This window comes from Medicago truncatula, chromosome 7 (genome assembly GCF_003473485.1).
Source record: "Medicago truncatula cultivar Jemalong A17 chromosome 7, MtrunA17r5.0-ANR, whole genome shotgun sequence".
Classification (NCBI taxonomy): domain Eukaryota; kingdom Viridiplantae; phylum Streptophyta; class Magnoliopsida; order Fabales; family Fabaceae; genus Medicago; species Medicago truncatula.
The window spans coordinates 14610623-14632325 of record NC_053048.1 but is presented as its reverse complement, the minus strand read 5'-3'; the positions used below and the strand labels follow the sequence as shown (position 1 = coordinate 14632325).

The 21703-nt window shown below is 36.9% G+C and overlaps 1 protein-coding gene across 1 annotated transcript; it reads left to right on the top strand.

Moving 5' to 3' along the window:
• Window positions 1-19360: 19360 nt before the first annotated feature.
• On the top strand, window positions 19361-20539 carry LOC25479946 (F-box/kelch-repeat protein At3g23880). Its single transcript, XM_013587626.1, has one exon. It carries the CDS (start codon window positions 19361-19363, stop codon window positions 20537-20539), a length of 1179 nt encoding a protein of 392 aa, XP_013443080.1.
• The last annotated feature ends 1164 nt before the right edge of the window (window positions 20540-21703 follow it).

Genomic DNA, 21703 nt, shown 5'->3' with positions numbered 1-21703 from the left:
GAAGTCGCAATTTCTCGGGATAAAACCCATCAATCAATCAATCTGGCAGAAGTCGCCATTTGTAAGCTAACACAAAGTGCATTCTTCCATTTGGCCAACTTGAACTGTGATGCCTCTGTCTTTGTTTTCTTCATTTTTTTGTATATTTTTTAAATCCCTAACTTTTGCCTAGACCGCCCTTTCGGGTTTTCAATCCACCGGGAATATATTCTTTTTGTTTGTATGCCCCTAATTTTTGCCTGGACCGCCCTTTCGGGTTTTCAGTCCACCGGGACGCTCATTTTTGGCTTAAGCCGCCCTTTCGGGTTTTCGACTTAGTGAGGTTTTTTTTTTTTTGTACTTTTTTTTTTTTTGACAGAGGTCATCTCACAGCTTTTGATCATGCCAACCTTGCAGAGTTTAACTGTCCTTGAGACGGATGTTGATGTATGTTTCACCCACTCATAAGTTCAAAGAAGATGTACCTGTTGTTTATGCTTTTCAGAAGACATGAAAAAAGTTTTTAAAAGATTTTTTTGAAATTTTTTTTTGAATTTTTTTGCTTTAGGTATTAACATCAAAAATAGAAGAAAATTTGTAGAATAGAATAAATGAGAATTTCAAATAAATGGGCACAGGCTCAAATTAATAAATGGAGTGGTAGCCAGCGAGAGGCGTGGTTCCACAGATTTAAAAAAGTTTGGAAAATGGTAATTATATGGGAAAGGTATATTGAATACAATAACCACTGTTTCCTCTACCAACTTTGAATTCCACTGTTCTGAGTCTTTGATTTGCAGACGCTTCAGATCGGAAGCCCTTTAACAAGATGCCACAAATGAATCATATATGATTTGATGCAACTACCTTGCCATGAGTCGAAGGTCTTTTGACGGCTGAAATGCCCCAGATGAATCATATCTGATTTGATGCAATTACCTTACCATGAGTCGGAAGTCTTTTGACGGCTGAAATGCCCCAAGTGATTCATGTCCGACCAGATGCAGTTACTTTGTCATAATCCTTAACTTTTGCATAGATTGCCCTTGCGGGTTTCAACCTATCAGGATAATCATTTTTTTTATCATTTTTTTTATGTTTCTAATTTTTGCATGGACCGCCCTTTCAGGTTTTCAGTCCATCGAGACGCTCCTTTTTTTTTGCCTAAGCCGCCTTTTCAGGTTTGCGACTTATCGAGCTTTTTCATTTTAACAAAGTATTTCTTGACTGCATCGGTATTCACCGGACATACAAGGTTGTCAGCATCCTTTATATCAGGCATTCATTTGCCTCTGGAATTGGGTAACATATTTTTGAGCACAATGCCACTTTCTTGACATTCACGGGGACGAGCCTTCTTTGTCGAATACTTGCTTTATCCTTTTGATATAACTGTCCATGGCACACGGAAATAACACTTTTAAATTCAATCAAGCTTAGCTTTCATTAGAACTTCCGTTGACAGGACTTTGACCTCCCTGTGGGGCACTGTCTTTATATTGGTATACTGAGGGATGATGGGGGGGTTTGCCCCTGTTAAAGTATGCATGAAGTACAATATCCCTGCAAGACAGATGGTAGCATCTCGTGCCAGTCTTTGTACATGAAAGTCCTCTTCTGGACAATCTTTCTTGATATTTGCAGCTTCGACAGCCAAGATGCCCTAGTAGGCGAGAAATCTCAGTGGAAGCTTCTTCATCATCCTCTTCTTCAGCCTCAGATACAAGGAACTCAAAGTCGAGCGAGAGTACAGGGTTTAAGTGTTCAACGGGTTTATTAATGCATGATTTGATTATTGATATAAACATTATGATTATGCAGATATGTGGAAATGATTAAAGAAAAAGAAATTTTTTGGGTTTTTTTGTATTACCATTTTTCCAGAAAAAGCACAAAATAAAACAAGGTTGGGATCGAGACGACCTTTCATTAGTGATGAAAATACATAAAGCAAAAAGCCCTAAACAAGTTCACTTGCGCCTCGGGTGGGACGGAAGGATTTTTTTTTGGACAAACATAAAGCAACAAACAAACATAATAATTGAACAAAATAGTAGTAGAAATAAACATCAGCAAAGACCCAAATGCAGCTAAACACTCCACATGTCAACACAAAATTCAAAGATCCGATAGCGGATTAACTTGCATATTCAAATCCAAACTCTTCGAAAGGTATGAGGTTTTTTCGAATCAACTTCTGAACTACCTTCTGCAATGCAAAACAGTGCTCAATATCATGACCTGGTGCCCCTTGATGGAAAGCACAAAAGAGGTCGGGCCTGTACCGGGATGTCAACTTTGCTGGCACTGGAAGAGGTGCCTTGGTGTAGACTAAATTCCTTTCAAGCAAACTTGGAAACAAATATGCATACTTCATGGGAATAGGATCAATCTGTCTCCTTGGAGCTTGTTGTCGAGGCAGCTGTTGATATTGTTGAAACTGGGGTTGATAACCCGGCTGTTGAACAACATTGGTGATGGGCCTAACAGCGGCAACAGAGTGAGAAGCCAGATGTTGTTGTTGAAGTAACACTTTTATATCTGGGTCATCGAGAGACCAGACATTATATTCAATCAACTTCTGAATTTCTTCCTTCAAAGGATAACACTGCTCAGTGTCATGACCTGGTGCCCCTTGATGGAAGGCACAATTGCGGTCATGACGATACCAGGGAGGCAGCAGATCTGGCACATGAGGAGGTGACAAGGTTTGAACAAGGTTCTTGTTAAGCAAAATGGGAAGCCAATCCGCATATTTCACAGGAATTAGGTCACACTGCGATGCTTTTCGGACCTGATTTTGAGGAATAAGCTGCTGAGGAGACTGATTTTGAGAGATAGACTGCCCAGGAGCCTGTTGTCGATGTAACGCCCACTTTCGTTTAATCGTTATTTAATTGAGTTTAGGCAATTATATTATAATTATATAGTATATGCGTGATTTTGTTATGTTTTGGTGATCCACGATGAATTTAGTGATTTGATTGATGACGTGATAAGTTATGAGTTTTGGAGGATTTGATTATGATATGAGATTTATTTTATTGTTAAATAGAATAAAGATTTGAAAATAATATAAAATATTTAGTTGAGGGCTGTTTTGATATTTTAGATAAGTAATTAAGAGGAGATATAAAAAGGCTAGACCTAGTTTTAGAAAACATTTTGTTGTACGTACGTTTTTGGAGAAAAGGGAGAAAAAGCCAAGTCTAGAGGAACCAAGGTAGAGTGCTGCGATTTTCTTCATACAAGGTAAGGGTGAGACTAATAATTCAATAATGTTATTTACTGTAATTCTGATGATTAGTTGACAAAGTTAGGATTGATTTAGAGAAGTTTTGGAATTAGGTCAAAACCCTAAAAATTGATGATCAAACGGTAAAACTTGTTAGATTGATGAAAGAACCGTCCTTTAACCTTAGAATATGTTTAGGATGAATTCTGGAATCAAAACCACGCCTTGAACCATGTTGTGTGATGAATTTTTGAGAAAAACCCTAGTCTGCCCGTGCTTCTGTTCATCGCTCGCCACGGCGAGTGATGATCCTCGCCTTGCGAGTGATGAACTTCATCGCTCGCCACGCGAGCCCCTTCCCTTCGCCTCGCGAGTTGTTTGGTACAACTCGCCATGGCGAGCAACCCTTCCTCGCCTCGCGAGCTTAGGCAGAGTGCATGTCATATTTCGTGTTTCGACCTTTTTAGTTGAATCTTGTATGCCTTTGAGTACCTGAACATACCTAGTATTGATTAGGAATGAATGTAGGATCAGAGGGAACCCAGAACAACCTTAGTTTGGGAGTTGAGTGGTACTCGCCATGGCGAGTAAGTACTCTCGCCTCGCGAGTACAACCAGGATGAACTTGTTTATGTGTTTATGCGATCTGTGTCGCACTTGTTGATCAAGAGTGAACCCCTAACTGGTAATGAGACCTAGTGATGTCGTTTAATGCAGATTGTAGAGTTGTTTAAGTTATATTAATATCAATCGAATATGAACTATTGTATTGTATATTCATGCAAGATAAGAAAATGTGATAATGATACAAATTATGTGCTTTGATATAATGATATCATCTTGTTATGTGACCTGTTTATGCTGCTTCCGTTATTTAACTAAGTGCATAATCATATGATGAAGTTTAGCTCCAAATTATTGGATGCATGTTGATATGTTGATTACGATGTTTTGTTCATATGTGTCCATGCATAGCATATCATTGAGCTTAGTCCTCACCACGAATATTAGGAGCTTTGTCCTCCGCACGTTTTATAGGAGCTTTGTCCTCCGCACGATTAAAGTATATTAATACTTATGATGACGATTGGTACCACATGCATATAAGGAGTCTAGGAGCATTGTCACATTGTCATGTTCATAATGCTATGTTGTTGATGACGATTGAATAAGTGAATACGTGATACTTGTTTATTGAATATGTGAATACGTGATACTTGTTATTTGAATATGCAAAGTTATCCAAGAATGATTATGATGTTAATGTTAATTATGATTCGAATTACTTTAATTAGCATTATTTTGTTATGAAATCTCACCCCTTCTGCTTGAAAATGTTGCCCTTCGTATGGGTAACTTGCAGGTGATCGTGCTTAGTGTGCAGTTTGCTTTCGTGAGTTGGCCTTGCCTTCACTGTGTCGTCTAGGTCGCTCTGATACGTAACGGGATGGGGTTATATGCTATAACATGCTTCATTCTTTTACGTGAACTGCTATGACAATTTCTGTTTTGTTTAACTCTTTTAAGATCTTTATTTGGGGCCTGCGTGCCAAACTGATTTATGGTTTATGAACTAATATTCCGCTGCTATGTTAAGATATTATGTGGAAGTTAAATTATTATTTAACTGTTTTTGGATTACGTTTTTATGTGATATCCCGTTTATGGTTTTTACTCTGATAAATGTTTAAGAAATTTGTATATTGGGAAAACGGGGTGTTACAGTCGAGGCTTTTGAGGGCACACTAGCTGATATGGTGGTTGAGGCCTTTGTTGGACAAGCGGTGGATACTTTGTAACCATCAGCGATACAAGGCTAGTTAACTTCTCTACCTCAGCCCGAAGTGTTGTTACCTCTCCACGAAGCTCGTGGACCTCTTGCTCAAGCCGATCCATTTTTCCTGTTTGCACGAGTGTCTGCATATGCGAGCCGAACTTGGATGAAGACATCTGACCACTTTACTGACGGATTGACCTTTTGTAGGTAGAAACAAAATACGAGACACGGACTAGAAACTATGAATGCAAAGATGATGCATGATATGCTTATGCAAAAATGGACAAATTTTTTTTTTTATGAAGGACTTATCAAAGTGAATTGTAAACATGGCAAAGGAACATGGTTTCATTTGAAAATTGTAAAGATATTGCAATAGGTTCCTTTTTCAAAAGGTAAGAACGAAACCGAAAAAAAGGTTCTTAACAAAAGCTAAAGCTTAGTTAAGATTTTTGAAGTTGTATCTCTTGGTGTTCATTCTTAAAAGGTCTATCCATGATGTTTGCAAAAACTTGTCCAAGTCCTTCAATTTTTGATGGAAAAAAGTTGTTTATGAATGAATGCATGTATGCATGGTTATGCTAAAGAATATAGATTACATGGTGAGGTTAAGTCCACAATGTTGGAGTCAAATATAACAATGCCATTTGGTAAGGACTATGGTTTCAAATGTACCTGTATCACAGGTTCTACCAAGTTCCCAAATTACAACCTCCCTTATGAACATATCGGTGTATAGGACTGCTCCTAGTCCAATAACATCCATAAGTAAGTCTAGTTTGAGTGTAGTATCGCGTGTCGACCAAAGTCAAGACTGCTCTTGGTTTAGCCACCGCACTACGTCCTAAAAGGCCAACATGGGTTAAGGGTGATCTAAAGGTCCTCAACGTTTAGCGGACTTCAAAAATAATAACGCCAATCACGACTGCTCATGACGACATATTATTACTTTTGAAAGACCTACGTTGAGTGGAGTTGTATCACGTGTACACATATTGTTAAGAGTATTGATTAGGCTTGTAATATTCTGCTATTGTTGTTTATCTTAGTTTACTCTTAGTTTAGCTCAAGTCTTTAAGGTAGTGACATGTGTCACCTATTCATTGCACCTAGCATGTGCCTATAAATATTTGTATACTCTGTTATTCATCATAATGAGAATTTACAATTTCCTTCTCTTCTCTCTTCTCTCTCCTCTAACTGAATTCAGTTTCAACCTTCATCAAGGTTTAACAATGGCGGTTTCAACTTCTAATATGGTATCATAGAGCTTTTTTCTTTCTCTCGATTCAGATCCATGGCTTCTGCTTCGTCTTCCTCACCGACGAACAACACCGCAACTCAGATGAACATCAATGGAGCTCCACGCGTTACTGCGGCGGCTTCGCGCACCTTCAAACAAGTCGTATCCGTCAAGCTCGATGATACGAACTATCTCCAGTGGAAGCAGCAGGTTGAAGGAGTTTTGCGCGGTACAAAAATGGTTCGCTACGTCGTTTCGCCGCAGATTCCACCGGTTTTCCTTTCCGATGCTGCGCGTGAAGCCGGTACAGAGAATCTGGCGTACACCGATTGGGAGGAACAGGATTCTCTACTGTGTACGTGGATCCTATCTACTATCTCTCCTTCTCTGCTCTCGCGGTTTGTTCATCTGCGACATTCGCATCAGGTATGGGATGAGATTCATACTTACTGTTATACGCAAATGCGAACACGCTCACGACAACTTCGTTCTGAGCTTCGTGGAATTACTAAAGGCACACGTTCAATTTCTGAATTTATTGCTCGTGTGCGTACAATTTCTGAGTCACTAATGTCTATTGGAGATCCAATTTCACACCGTGACCTAATTGAAGTAGTTTTGGAGGCTTTGCCTGAAGAATTCAATGTTGTTGTTGCAATTGTGAACAGTCAAGTTGCTATAATTTCACTAGATGAACTGGAATCTCAGTTACTTACACAAGAAGCTCGTAATGATAAGTTCAAGAAAGCCTTGACTGGAGATTCTGTTTCTGCAAATCTCACTCAATCTGCTATTCCTGATGGAAAATTTGGTAACAATCAGGCTCAGGCTGATCCCTATTATGACCAGAATAACACTGTTCCTTCTAATCCACATGGAAATGGTGCTTGTCAGTACTATGGAGGTAGAAATGGACCTAGAGGTAGAGGTTTTCGTGGAGGACGCTTCAGAGGAAGGGGAGGACGCAACTTTGGAAGAGGCAGCTCTGTCCAGTGCCAGATATGCTATAAAGTTGGTCATGATGCTAGTATCTGCTACCATAGATTGTCTGTTCCACCTCAATATGAAGGTTATGGTGCTTATGGTGGTAACTTTGGTGGTCCTGGCTCTTCAGCTGGCTACACTCCTCACCCTAATATGTGGATGCAAGGTGCTCCACCTCAGTCTAATGTTTGGATGCAAGGTGCTAATCAGAGGGTTCCATCTGGTGCTGCACCTAGATCCCCTTTTCCTCCTCAATTTGGCAACATCAGGCCCTCACCTCCACAGGCTTATTTGACTGGTAATGAGTCTATTAACTCCAACTCCTTTAACACTGGCTGGTACCCTGATTCTGGTGCCACTCATCATGTGACACCTGATGCCACCAACCTCATGGATGCAGTTTCCCTGTCAGGTTCTGACCAAGTTCACATTGGAAATGGTCAAGGTCTGCCTATTAACTCTATTGGCTCACTGAAATTTACCTCTCCCTTTTCTCCTCATACTACTCTTAAACTTCATAATTTGCTTCACGTTCCTTCCATTACTAAAAATCTTGTCAGTGTAAGTCAATTCACTAAAGATAACAATGTTTTCTTTGAATTCCATCCTAACATATGTTATGTAAAATCCCAGGATTCTTCTAAAATCCTTCTAACAGGGCGTCTTGGTGATGATGGGCTCTACCAATTTGACTCTCATTCCGTGCCTAGAGTTGTTGCTGACTCTTCCTGCTCCAGTTCTCCTTACAGATCACAGTGTCATGCTAATCCTTGCTTTTCCTACTCTAGTTTTCCTTTGTCTCACATTCAATGTAATAATGTTGATAGTGTGTCCACTTCAACCAGTAGCAATAGTGTTAGCAGTAGCAGTACTAGTTTGTACAAAGTTTGGCATAGGAGACTTGGTCATCCTCATCATGAGGCTCTTAAATATGTAATGCAACTTTGTAATCAACATTTACCTAATAAAAATGTCCTTGACTTTTGTTCAGCTTGTTGCTTAGGAAAGTCTCATAGACTTCCATCTGTTTCTTCTACTACAACCTATAGTAAGCCTCTTGAGCTTGTCTTTTGTGATTTGTGGGGTCCTGCCTCTGTTGAGTCTAATGACGGCTACTCCTACTTCTTAACTTGTGTTGATGCCTATTCTAGATATACCTGGATCTTTCCACTTAAACTAAAATCTCATACTCTTATCACATTTCAAAAATTCAAAAGTATGGTTGAGCTTCAATATAATCATCCTATTAAATCTGTTCAAACAGATGGAGGTGGTGAATTTCGCCCCTTAACTCAATTTTTGAATACTTTAGGCATCACTCATAGACTGACATGTCCTCATACTCACCATCAAAATGGAACAGTTGAAAGAAAGCACAGGCACATTGTTGAAACAGGCCTAACCCTATTAGCTCATGCTAAAATGCCTTTATGTTTTTGGGATCATGCCTTTCTAACTGCCACCTATCTCATTAATAGACTACCTTCCCCTGTTCTTGGTAACAAATCACCCTTCTTTATGCTTCACTTCCAGATTCCTGATTATAAATTCTTGAAGTGTTTTGGTTGTGCCTGTTTCCCTTTTACCAGACCTTATAACAGTCATAAACTGGAATTTCGCTCAAAAGAGTGCATTTTCATTGGGTATTCACCAACTCATAAAGGATACAAGTGTCTTGATCCTTCAGGCAGAGTTTTTATTTCTAAGGATGTCATCTTCAATGAGCATAAATTTCCTTATGCTGAATTATTTTTTGATGGTGCCTCTTCTGCCACTCAAACTATTAGTCCCACTTTAACCACATTTCTTCCCACTATGTTGTCTCCTTCTACAACATCACCTACTGCTAATTTTTAGCCACTCTCTAGTGTCACAATGCCCTCATCTGCTACTGGCTCACACACTCAGTCTTCCTCACCTCATCAATCTGTTACCAGTCAGCAACATCAAAACTCTGTGCCTCCTTCTGTTTCTCATAATTCTTTGTCTCCCTCTCCTTCAAGACATCAAACTGCATCCATTGAGTCTCATCATAGCAGTCAAACTGCATCTTCTGCATCTTCTGCATCTGTTGATGGTCATCCTTTACCTTATGCTCCTCCTCATCGCATTCATCCTCATAATACTCATACTATGGCCACTAGAGGAAAGCATGGGATTGTTCAAAAGAGAATTCAACCTACTCTTTTACTCACTCATGTTGAGCCTACCAGTCATAAGCAAGCCATGCAAAGCCCTGAATGGTTGAAGGCTATGCAAGCTGAGTATGATGCACTTCTGAACAATCATACCTGGACTCTTGTCTCTCTTCCTGCTCATAGACAGGCAGTGGGATGTAAATGGGTTTTTAGAGTCAAGCAAAATCCTGATGGGAGCATCAACAAATACAAGGCCAGACTTGTGGCCAAAGGATTTCACCAGCAGCATGGTTTTGATTATAATGAAACATTCTCCCCTGGTGTAAAACCTGTAACTGTGAGAACTATTCTTACTTTGGCTGTCACTAAGAAATGGGCTATTCAACAACTGGATATTAATAATGCCTTCCTTAATGGTCTTCTCACTGAAGAGGTATATATGAGCCAACCTCCTGGTTTTGAATCAACTGACAAACAACTGGTCTGCAAGCTTCATAAAGCTTTATATGGACTAAAGCAAGCTCCTAGAGCTTGGTTTGAGAAATTACAGGCTACTGTGCTTAGTTTTGGGTTCAAGTCTAGCAAATGTGACCCTTCTTTGTTCACTCTTCATACCACAACTCACTGCATATATTTGTTAGTGTATGTTGATGATATAATCATCACAGGGAGCTCAAAAACTGTTATTCAGAATCTGGTATCTCAACTCAACTCAAAGTTTTCTTTAAAAGATTTGGGAACACTTGACTATTTTCTTGGCATAGAGGTTAAGCACTCTCCCAATGGCTCCCTTCATCTTTCTCAATCCAAATATATAAAGGATCTGCTTGCTAAAGCCAACATGGAAAATGCAAATGGCATGGCCTCTCCTATGGCATCCAGTACTAAACTCTCAAAGTTTGGTTCCAATCAGGTGCATGATGCCACTTACTTTAGATCAATAGTTGGTGCTCTTCAATATGTCACCATTACAAGACCAGAAATTTCCTATTCTGTTAATAAGGTCTGTCAATTTCTCTCTAATCCTTTGGAAGATCACTGGAAAGCTGTTAAGAGGATTCTCATATACTTAAAGGGAACTATCACTCATGGCCTGGTTATTGAAGCAGCCACCTCCTCAGCACCAATTGCACTCACTGGTTTTTGTGATGCTGATTGGGCTTCTGATCCAGATGATAGAAGAAGCACTTCTGGTGCTTGTATATATTTGGGACCCAACCTTATTTCTTGGTGGGCTAAGAAGCCGACACTTGTTGCCAGATCCAGTGCTGAGGCTGAATACAGAAGCTTGGCTCAAGCTGCTGCAGAAATTCTCTGGATACAGTCTCTTCTTCAAGAGTTGAAGGTTCCTACTAGGGTTCCTCAGATTTATTGTGACAACTTGAGTGCTGTCTCTCTAGCTCACAATCCTGTTCTACATTCTAGAACTAAAGACATGGAGTTAGACATCTTCTTTGTGAGGGAAAAAGTTCTGAACAAAACTCTTGTGGTCTCACATGTGCCAGCTCATGATCAGTGGGCTGATGTTTTAACAAAGCCCTTATCTACATCCAGGTTCACCTATCTCAGAGACAAACTCAGAGTGTTTGACAACACCCTCAGTTTGAGGGGGGACTGTTAAGAGTATTGATTAGGCTTGTAATATTCTGCTATTGTTGTTTATCTTAGTTTACTCTTAGTTTAGCTCAAGTCTTTAAGGCAGTGACATGTGTCACCTATTCATTGCACCTAGCATGTGCCTATAAATATTTGTATACTCTGTTATTCATCATAATGAGAATTTACAATTTCCTTCTCTTCTCTCTTCTCTCTCCTCTAACTGAATTCAGTTTCAACCTTCATCAAGGTTTAACAATGGCGGTTTCAACTTCTAATACATATCGCAAGACCGCTCCTGGTATGGCACTATGATTGTACCCCGTCCTATCTTATGTTTCACTCAAGCCCGGGTGTAGGACTTATCTCACCACTCACGTAACAAGGTAAACATGTAAGTAAATATTTACAAAGTATAAACAAATAATAAAGCACAAAATAAAGAAAGTAAGGTGGGTTTAACCCGCGTAGAATTTAAGTCCCCAGTGAAGTCGCCATTTCTGTGCTCGTGATTTTCGGATATCAAACCATTAATTGATTTGAATCGTCAATCTTTGAACTCTCGATTTTTATTCGTGGGAAGGGAAAAAATGAGTAAAAACCCTTATCGAGACTTTGGATTCGGGGGTTGGTTACGCGAAGGGAACGTGCTAGCACCCTAAGCGTCTATGGTATCCCATAGGAACCTCTTACCTAGATTATCTTGTTCTAAATTCATTTGCTTACTTGAAAAATTATTACCTAAAAATCTAAGTGAAAGAATGGAGGGAGAAGAAGTATGTTTTTGGTTATTTTTATTTGATTTGGAAGGACATGGTCCTCTGCCTACGTACCCATGAGGGATCAAAACCTCGTAGTTTGGGGTAGAAATTGATGTTTGATTGGTTGTGTTTTTTATTAGTTTTGCAAAAGGTTTTAAAATGAAAAGCCAAGTGGCAAATAAGAATTTGTTTGTGTGTTTTAATTTAAAAGAAAATGGATTGAAGTAGAATTAAGTTGATTGAAATTTGATTAAGAAAATAAAATAAAAAGACGGTCACTTGATTTAAGATCAAGGTTTATTGTAAAAAAATATTTTTGGTGGTTTTTGTTATTTGGATGTTTTTGTTATTTTGAATGATAAATAAAACCTAAATCTAAAGCATGAGAACTTTGTAGCGAGGTTGGATCACCACAAAATCTCTTAACATAATATAATTTTTTCATTTTTTATAACATAAGAGCAAAATAAAAAAATAAATACCTTGAAACCAAAAAGGACAGAAAGGAGTAGAAAAAGAAGAAAGACTCGTCAAGACAAGTCGAAGAAGGGAGAAGAGAGGAAAAGCACAGGAATCATCAACTGTGAATTTCGGGGTGTTGAATGCATTGTGTGAGCCCTCTATTTATAGAGAAACTTCCCAACTAATAGGTGAGAAACTTTGGGAACAAGTAATACATCTAGTACAAAAATATGCCAATTGTCTACCAAAATATATCATATTGAGTACAAAAATATATTATTCAGTACATAAATATATATTGTTGAGCATCAAAATATATTTCAGATCAAGCACTAAAATATATTAGATTGCCTACGAAAATATATCATATTGAGTACAAAAATATATTATTCAGTACATAAATATGTTATTCAGTACATAAATATATATTATTGAGTATCAAAATATATTTCAGATCAAGCACTAAAATATATTAGATTGCCTACCAAAATATTTTAGATTGTGTTACAAAATATTCTAGATTGCGTTCTAAAATAATTTAGCAAAACTTGGGGACCAAGAAAGCACTTTTTAATAATGACTAAATTAATTAATTAATTTATCATTTCCAAATAAAATTTTTCTAGTGCTTACTTCGTTCACACAATTATGTACCCCCATTATATAATCTTAGGTCACAAATTGGGGTATCTCTGCCAAAATTTCGTCTAAAACGACGGACATTTCCGGTTTTAAAAGTACGAACAAAATGTGTAAAAATAGAGAAAAGTGGTCAAAATTTAGGGTATGACAGAAGTAAATACATAGAAAATGAAATACCAAGCAAGTTAAACTTCAAGTTAGTAGGAAGAAAAAAAGGAGTATAAAATAAAAAGAATGAAGTGGGCGAGTTAGTTTAAATCTAATAAGGAAGTAGCGGATTTTGATTTAAGAAAACTAGTAGGAAAACTTAGTTGCTATCTAATAGAAGAAAGAAAAGGATTAAAAACACAAGATAAGAGAATGGAAAGAATAGAAAGGGGAGTAGAAAATATGGGCGAGTTAACAAGAGAAGACAACGAGTAATTAGTTCTCATTAAACATGATTGAGTATGATTAAGACTTATTTATTTAGGAAGTTCAGAAGTAATGTTATATTTCAGATAAATAAATCTTGGGAGGCAAACAAGCCCGCCAAGGGCGAGGTTAAAAAAAAGGAAGAACTCACCAAACAACACGCCAGAATGAAATGTAGAAGCAACAGTCCTGCCATTAAGAGCTTAAAGATGAAACATGGATTTATTCTAACCTTTCTCGGCCGTTGAGATTTGTTTTGCAAGTTTTAATGAGGAACGCTACTTTCTTAGAACTCTCCTTCTTCTATAGCTCTACTTTGTTCATATATAACTACTATTGAATCTACGAGGAATTCTACATTTAATGGGAGCCTAAGACGTCAACCCTTAAAGAGGGCTCTGAACTTCGCCATTCCGTCAACCCTTAAGAGGGTTCTAAATGTCGACATTCTGACAACCCTTAAAGAGGGCTCTAAACGTCGATTATTCGTCAACCCTACAAGGCTCTGAACGAAAGTGTCAACCCTACGTGACCTTGAACGCCCTATCAACCCTACGAGGCTCTGAACAATTTTTAACGTCAATCCTACGAAGCTCTGATTAAAAGCGTCAACCCTACGTGACACTGAACGCTCTGTCAACCCTACAAGGCTCTTAACAGTTTTTAACGTTAACCCTATGAGGCTCTGAACGAAAGCGTCAACCCTATATGGCCCTGAACGCCCTGTAAACCCTATGAGGCTCTGAACAGTTTTTGACGTTAACCCTATGAGGCTCCAAACTAAAGCGTCAACCTCTTTTGTCAATAGCGGCCTAACGCGGCTCGGAGCGGCGGAAAACAGCCTAGCGCGTTAGAACGCGACCACATCGCGCGTTAGGGAAAAGCGGTCCAAAACCGGGTTTCGCGGGCGCTTTACGTGGAGCGGTAGCGGGTCAAATCGCCCGCTTTTCCGGGTCGAAACGAAATAACGAAATTATCCCTCACTTAAGTAACGTTAGAAGGGTTAATTTTGTCATTTTCAAAACCCTATTTTCTTTCATCCATTCCATCGTAGAACACAGCCGCTTCTTCTCTTCTCTTCTCTTCATTCCATAGCAAAACAACACTTCATCTCATCTCTTCATCTCTTTCACCTCTTCATCTCAGATCAACACTTCATCTCTTCTCTTCTCTTCATCTCAGATCTCACTTCACCTCATTATTGGTTATAAAAATTAAAATAAATGCTTATTTATGATTTCGTTGACCCATATTGCTTGCTGAAAAGTCATACAATGAATGTGTCAGCTAATTGCTTGCTATTCTTAATATTATTTTAATGTTTTTAATGCTTTTTTTGGTTACAATGTTTTTAATGCTTATCTTTACCAATAATTTTATTTTTAACGGTAATTTCCTAACTATACTCTCTTTTTCAAATGATTTGATTGTCTTTAGCCTTAATTTTTTGAAGGAAGCCTTAATGATCCTTATGTTTGATATTCTTTCAAAAAAAAAATCGTATATTTAATATATTACTTCATATATATTTTGATAGTTATTTTTCTGACAAATTATTTTAAAAGTTAATACTATTTGTTATTAATTATTTTTCTTAATTTTAATATTATTTTATTTCAAATTATGAATACTTCATAAATTTTGAGTAAATATTTAAGGTATTTTAGTATATTTTTTGTATAGTATGGTATTTTAATATTAAATATATTAGTGTCCGCGTCATGTAATAGCGCCCGCGTCGCGCCCGCATACCGCGCCGCGTCAATTTTTGGGGTGGCCGCGCCGCGCCGCATTTCCACTTTGACAACTATGGCGTCAACCCTACGTGGCCCAGAACGCCCTGTCAACCATGTGAGGCTCTGAATAGTTTTTACGTCAACCCAACGAGGCTCTGAAAAAAACGAGCAACTTACAAAAATTCTACACACCATGTTCGCCTACAAAGATACAACCGTAAAATATAAAGGACAAACTATGCTACGAAATTCGACGCAACGCCATGGAAAAGTTCAACTCGTCAACATATGCTCCACAACACCATAAAAAGCCAACAATTATCAAAAGATAAACGCCAACAATCGCCAGAAAATGACAGAAACTATAGTCAGAAAAACAACCATATTTCCCCAGCAAAAAAAAAACAAGCATCGCTTAAACGCACCACGGAGCTAAATAAAGGACAGACTTCGAAGGAAACAATAAATAACCAAAAAAAACATTGTGCTGGCCCAAATGAAAATTGCAGATACCATTGACAAACAATCAATAAATCGAAGCAAAAAAGAGTGCAACACTACAAGGAACAAAAATAAAATAAAATTGCAACACAAATTGGAGACGAAGAAATACTAATATACAAAGTACCAAGAAGGACTCACCCGCTTTAAGTTACATCCAAAATAAAAATCACAAGTACTTAGGACGCCATGAAAAACTCGCCCCGGTAAATAACATCAACAATGAAGTTGCAGAGTACTATAGCGCCAAAAAGGGCTCGCCCAAGTTACAGAGTACTATATCGCTAAAAAAGGCTTGCCCATACTATACACCCATGAACTCACCGAAGAACATGCAAATGCAGATATCGCCCATCTTCCAATATTGAAAGAGAAACATTATAATTAATCACTTCGCTTTGTCCCAAGATTCATGCTTGGGGGGTTGTGGACTAAAGACTATAAATCACTTCGCCTTGTCCCAAGACTCGTACTTGGAAGGCTGTGGACCGTCATTATATTCCTAAGGGCTTAGACACAATCAAAGAGTTGTAATGAACTTCTTAGATCTAGCTGAAATAACTTTTTATTAGGCCCAAAGAAAAAGGTATTTGTTAACGCATTAAAAATTAAGAGGAGATCAAATACAACAGGTATTCAGATCATGGTTTAATTGATTCCAGCAATTCAACTAGCCACATATGAATAAATATATGAATGTCCGTTTATAATTTGTATTGATGGACATGGGTTGTAAACCAATCGGTAACTTTTCTAACGCGTTCTACGACTTATTCCTAAAATATCCTTGCTTATTGGATTTTATAATCCAAACACGGTTTAGATTAATCAATCAACACCCCTTTCACTTGAGCAATTGCAAATTTTCCTGTTATGAAAATAAAAAATAAAAAAAACAAAGTAAAAAATTATTAAACTTGTCAAATAAAATAAAAAAAATATATAAAAAATACCACCTACAAATTCCAAAAATCAAATAAAGCGAATGTAATTTTTTTTACATTTTTTCAGACAATATGATAAATTAAAAAATAGGGTTTTAACGGTGGAAATGACATTATGAGTGACCGTAAGATAATTCAATTTTTCAACCAATCTCCTATTTCTCTATGAATCTGATAGAGGCTCCTCTAGTTAGGTAGAAGTTTGACATTTTGGATCCATATAAGAAGTATCAATTGACTTGGCATTCAATAAACTTGTTTCTTTAAGAATATTCACAACGTGTTTCCATTGTGAAATTCCAATATCACCCTTGGATTGAGCAGGCTACCTCAATACCTAAAAAGTAACAAAGTTTACCAAGGTCTTTAGTATGAAACTCATTGGAAAGATGTCGTTTTAACTAGAGTATTACATGTTGATCACTACAAGCTATGACATTATCATGCACATAAACAATAAGATAAATGCACCCTTGGGCTGAATGACGATAAAAAACACAATGGTCGGCTTCAATACGAATCTTACCAAACTGTTCACTATTGTGTTGAATTTGCCAAACCAAACTCGAGGAGATTGTTTAAGACCACAAAGGGAGAGTGTGTTGTGTGCTTCTAAGATTCATAGATAGGCAAACCTTTAAGAACATTGGGACTACACTGATCGAGATTTAGGAATGCCAACTTAAGTCTATGTTTCAATTACCTATGAAAAAGTAAAACCCCATACGTACGTCCGTGTGATCAGTAGGTGCATCTCGACAGCTGAAGGGGAATGAGCTCATATCTTTGAGAGACAATGACCCCACACGTAAGGATAACTCTGTGATCAGCAGGTGCAACTTAACAACTGAAAGGTAGTAAAACCCATGAAATAATCACTTAGATAGATAACGATTAACAACATGAATAAGACTTGACCTTTAATTAATTCCAACAACTACATAGATAGGAATCGACTAACCGCCGCTAACATTCTACAGAAAATCGAACTCAATTATAATATATCAATTGTTGATTCTTAAAAAAAATAAATATCAAATGTTGATTAGTGTTGATTTAACTCTAATCCTACCCTTTTTAGTTATGAAAAAAAGACTTGCAGAAAATCGAACACAATTAGTGAGTGGTTTATAATAATATAGTCAATTTTATCTCTTATTCTTTAAAGTTAATTCGACAAATTTTTTTCCTAGATTTAACCTAATTTTTTCGCGTGACTTTATTATATTAACCTTAGATTTAATTTATGCAAAATGTCATCTTATTTCTAAATGTTAACTCGTGACGCAATATTAACCCTAGATTTAACCTAATTTTGTTGCGTGACTTTACTATATTAACCCTAGATTTAATTTATACAAAATGACATCTCTTATTTCTAAATGTTAACCGTGACGCAATATTAACTCTAGATTTAACCTAATTTTTCTCGTGACTTTATTATATTAACCATAGATTTAATTTATGCAAAGTGTCATCTCTTAATTCTAATGTTAACCCATGACGCAATATTAACTCTAGATTTAACCTAATTTTTTTGCGTGACTTTACTATATTAACCCTAGATTTAATCTATGCAAAATGTCATCTCTTCTTTTATTCCTTAAAGGTTACCCGAACACAAAATTTTGCCCTAGATTTAACCTAATTTTTTCGCATGTCATTTCTTATTTCTAAATGTTAACCCGTGACGCAATACTAACCCTAGATTTAACCTAATTTTTTCGTGTGACTTTACGATATTAACCTTAGATTTACTTTATGCAAAATGTCATCTCTTATTTCTAAATGTTAGCCCGTGACGCAATATTAACCCTAGATTTAACCTAATTCTTTCACGTGACTTTACTATATTAACCATAGATTTAATTTATGCAAAATGTCATCTCTAATTTTAAACTAATTTTTTCCTCCACACTTTTGCATTTAATATTTATCTAAAGTAAAATAAAATTATGTTCCTAATTATAAGCTGTTTTTTGGGAAGGAATAACCGTTAACCCGTCTCGCTAAACTTAACCTAATATCTTACTTATAAATGTTAACCTGTCTCGCTATACTTAATCTATTATGTTACGTTATTTATAAATGTTAATCCGTCTCACTATACTTAACCTAAATATAACCAAATTTTTCCATCGCACTTTTGCATTTAATGTTTATCTAAAGTAAAATAAATTATGTTCCGAATTATATGCTATTTTTTGAAAATCTCTTACTTATAAATGTTAACCCGTCTCGCTATAGTTAACCTAATTTTAACCTAATTTTTTCCTCCACACTTTTGCATTTAATGTTTATCTAAAGTAAAATAAAATTATGTTCCTAATTATATGATGTTTTTTTTGAAAAGGAATAATTGTTAACCCGTCTCGCTATACTTAACCTAATCTCTTTTTTATAAATGTTAACCCGTCTTGCTATACTTAACCTATTATGTTACGTTACGGTATCAAGGACGATGTCATGGAAAATTATGTTATGGTACAGTACCAACGTCTATGCTTCTTAATATTTTGAAATACTATATGACAATCATGACATTCATCTAAACTATTTTGTTACATATTACCGTCAAATATTATCTTTCATATGACTCGTGCGTTAGCAAGGATCGATAGTCTAGTAGTTATGTATATAAAAAAAAAAACCCGTGAGATAAAAATACGGCTAGGGTTGCACCCAAAAAATTAAGGCTAGGGTTGCACCCAAACAAAAATACGGTTAGGGCATGAGATGGAGAAAAAGAGATAAAAATATACAAAATATACATAGTGTTCGCCAACCCTTTATTGACTCATTTCCTTTCACTTTCTCGCCAACAGAAAATATGTTGTCTGAACATTAGCGTGAAATCACAGAGAACGAAAACATTGTTACTGCAAAGTTACATTGATCCCGACACACTTTCTCGCTAAACGCTTCTTCCGTCACTTTACGTACGTCAAATGGCCGACGACCGAACCGACATGGCTTCTTCTCTGCCACTCACGGCTGCCACTAAGAGGCAGCAATTGAACACCTCCACCGAAACCCTATCATCGTCGCTGCTTCCAACTCTTCCGTTCGATGTGATCTCTGAAATTCTCTGCAGGCTTCCAGTGAAGCTTCTCCTACAACTTAGTTGCCTCTGCAAGTCATGGAAATCTCTAATCTCCGATCCAAAATTTACAAAAAAGCACCTTCGCATGTCAACAACGCTCCACCACATCATGGTAACCTCTACAGACGACTCACATGAGTTGGTTCTCTTTGGTTCTCCGATTTCCTCCGTTCTGTCGATTTCTAGGGTTACGCAGACACAACTCAGTTACCCTAGTAGTCTCACATTTGAATATGGTGAACGTTCTGATGTCTGCTCTTGTGACGGCATCTTGTGTATAAACGTCTGCTTTCACCCTTCTGCTATTTTGTGGAACCCTTCCATCCGAAAATTCAAGGTATTGCCTCCTTTGGAAAAAATTCAATGCAAGAGAGTTCCGTTTTCAATATACAGCTTCGGTTATGATCATTTCATTGATAATTATAAGATCATAGTTGTTTCCTCATGTATCAACAAAAGTGAAGTTTGTATTTTAACTTTAGGTACTGATTATTGGAGAAGAATAAAAGACTTCCCATATGATGGTCCCTTACATGAATCGGGAATATTTGTGAGTGGCACTGTTAATTGGCTGGCAATCGATAACTCAAGTTCAAATAGTTCTCTGCGAGCCATTGTTTCACTTGATTTGGAGAATGAGTCGTATAAAAAGCTTCCACATCCTGATTTGGAAAACGAGTTGTGGACCTTGGGGGTGTTAACGGATTGCTTGTGCATCTTTACAAGTAGTGATATATTTTTTGATATTTGGGTTATGAAGGAATATGGAAATAAAGAGTCTTGGACTAAATTGTACAATGTTCCTTACATGGAAGATCGTGGTTTGTCGTCCTATACCAAGGTTTTGTATGTTTCCGAGGATGACAAAATGCTGATGGAATTTTATGAGTTGGGAAGTAGCAAATTGAAATTGGTTGTTTATGATTCAAAAAATGGTACTTTGAAGATTCCTGTGATTCAAAACATCAATCGTCGGATGGACCCAAAAGTCTACATTGAGAGTTTGATATCACCTTGTTCTTAACGTTAGGATGTAGATGGTACCGTGTCACTTGAGAAATGAGATTCAAGTGAACATATACATGGTTAATTTCTATTTATGTTATTTATTTTGTACTTATTTTGATTACTACTGACTTCGTGGGTCATTATTAATTAAGGTCTATGAAATCCGGAAGTTGAAAATTCGCCGATATTTTGAACTGTTTGTTAGTTTGAGTTGTTGCTTCTCTCATCATGCATTGTATTTTAAATGGTTCAGAATCATGCTTTGCATTAGATGAATTTTAATTTGATTTTCTATGATTTGTACGATTTAGATATTATACAAGCATTATTAACTGAATTGAATATGTTATACAAGCATTATTAAAGTTGTGATGATTCAGAAAAACTTATCCTCACAGTGGATCTTTTATCTGTTTTTCTTAAATGTGTGTTTCAGCAAGCGCTATATTGATGAAAATAGTGAATCCGTTATCGCCCCTTTGTTTAGCATTCCGAAAATAGATAATACCTAGCATTCCCTCTCTTGACCCTTTAGTTTGTTTGAATCTAATAGTGCATGTTAATTCTTAATTACTTTCTTGAATAATCTTAAACAGTGTATGTACTTCTTATTTAGTATCTTGTAATTCATTCTTAAACATTTTGGCTTTGAATGATTTATTCATACTTCCATAGCCGAATAAAAGGTTGTGTTCAACTGTCTCCATTTTTGTTACTACACTTCTGATTATACACTATGACAAGAACAGTCCCTCCCAGAGTCTCCACTTTTGTTCATAACCTTGCCTCAACTGATCTAATGCCAATATCACTAGTTTATGCAACATTGTTTTGAATAGCTTCAATGATAGCATTGCGGCCTCTGAGATTTTCTTTCAAACGAATGGCTTTGAACAATGTTTTGAGTAGCCGCAATGAACATTCCATTTATTCATGCTTAATGTTCGACAAACTAACAAAGCAGATGACCTCTTAAGTTTTGATTTACCCAACATATGCAGATCATGACCTCATGTTCATACCGATGCTAAACCTCATATGAACAATCTGAAGCAATGACGAGCAATCATGTTTTATTATATGAACAGTATAAACTTCATACAGATTTCAACTATGCTACCTCTATTTTATTTGGGGAATGAAGTATAATGTCACAAGAGTTTAGTAGTGAGCATCATAT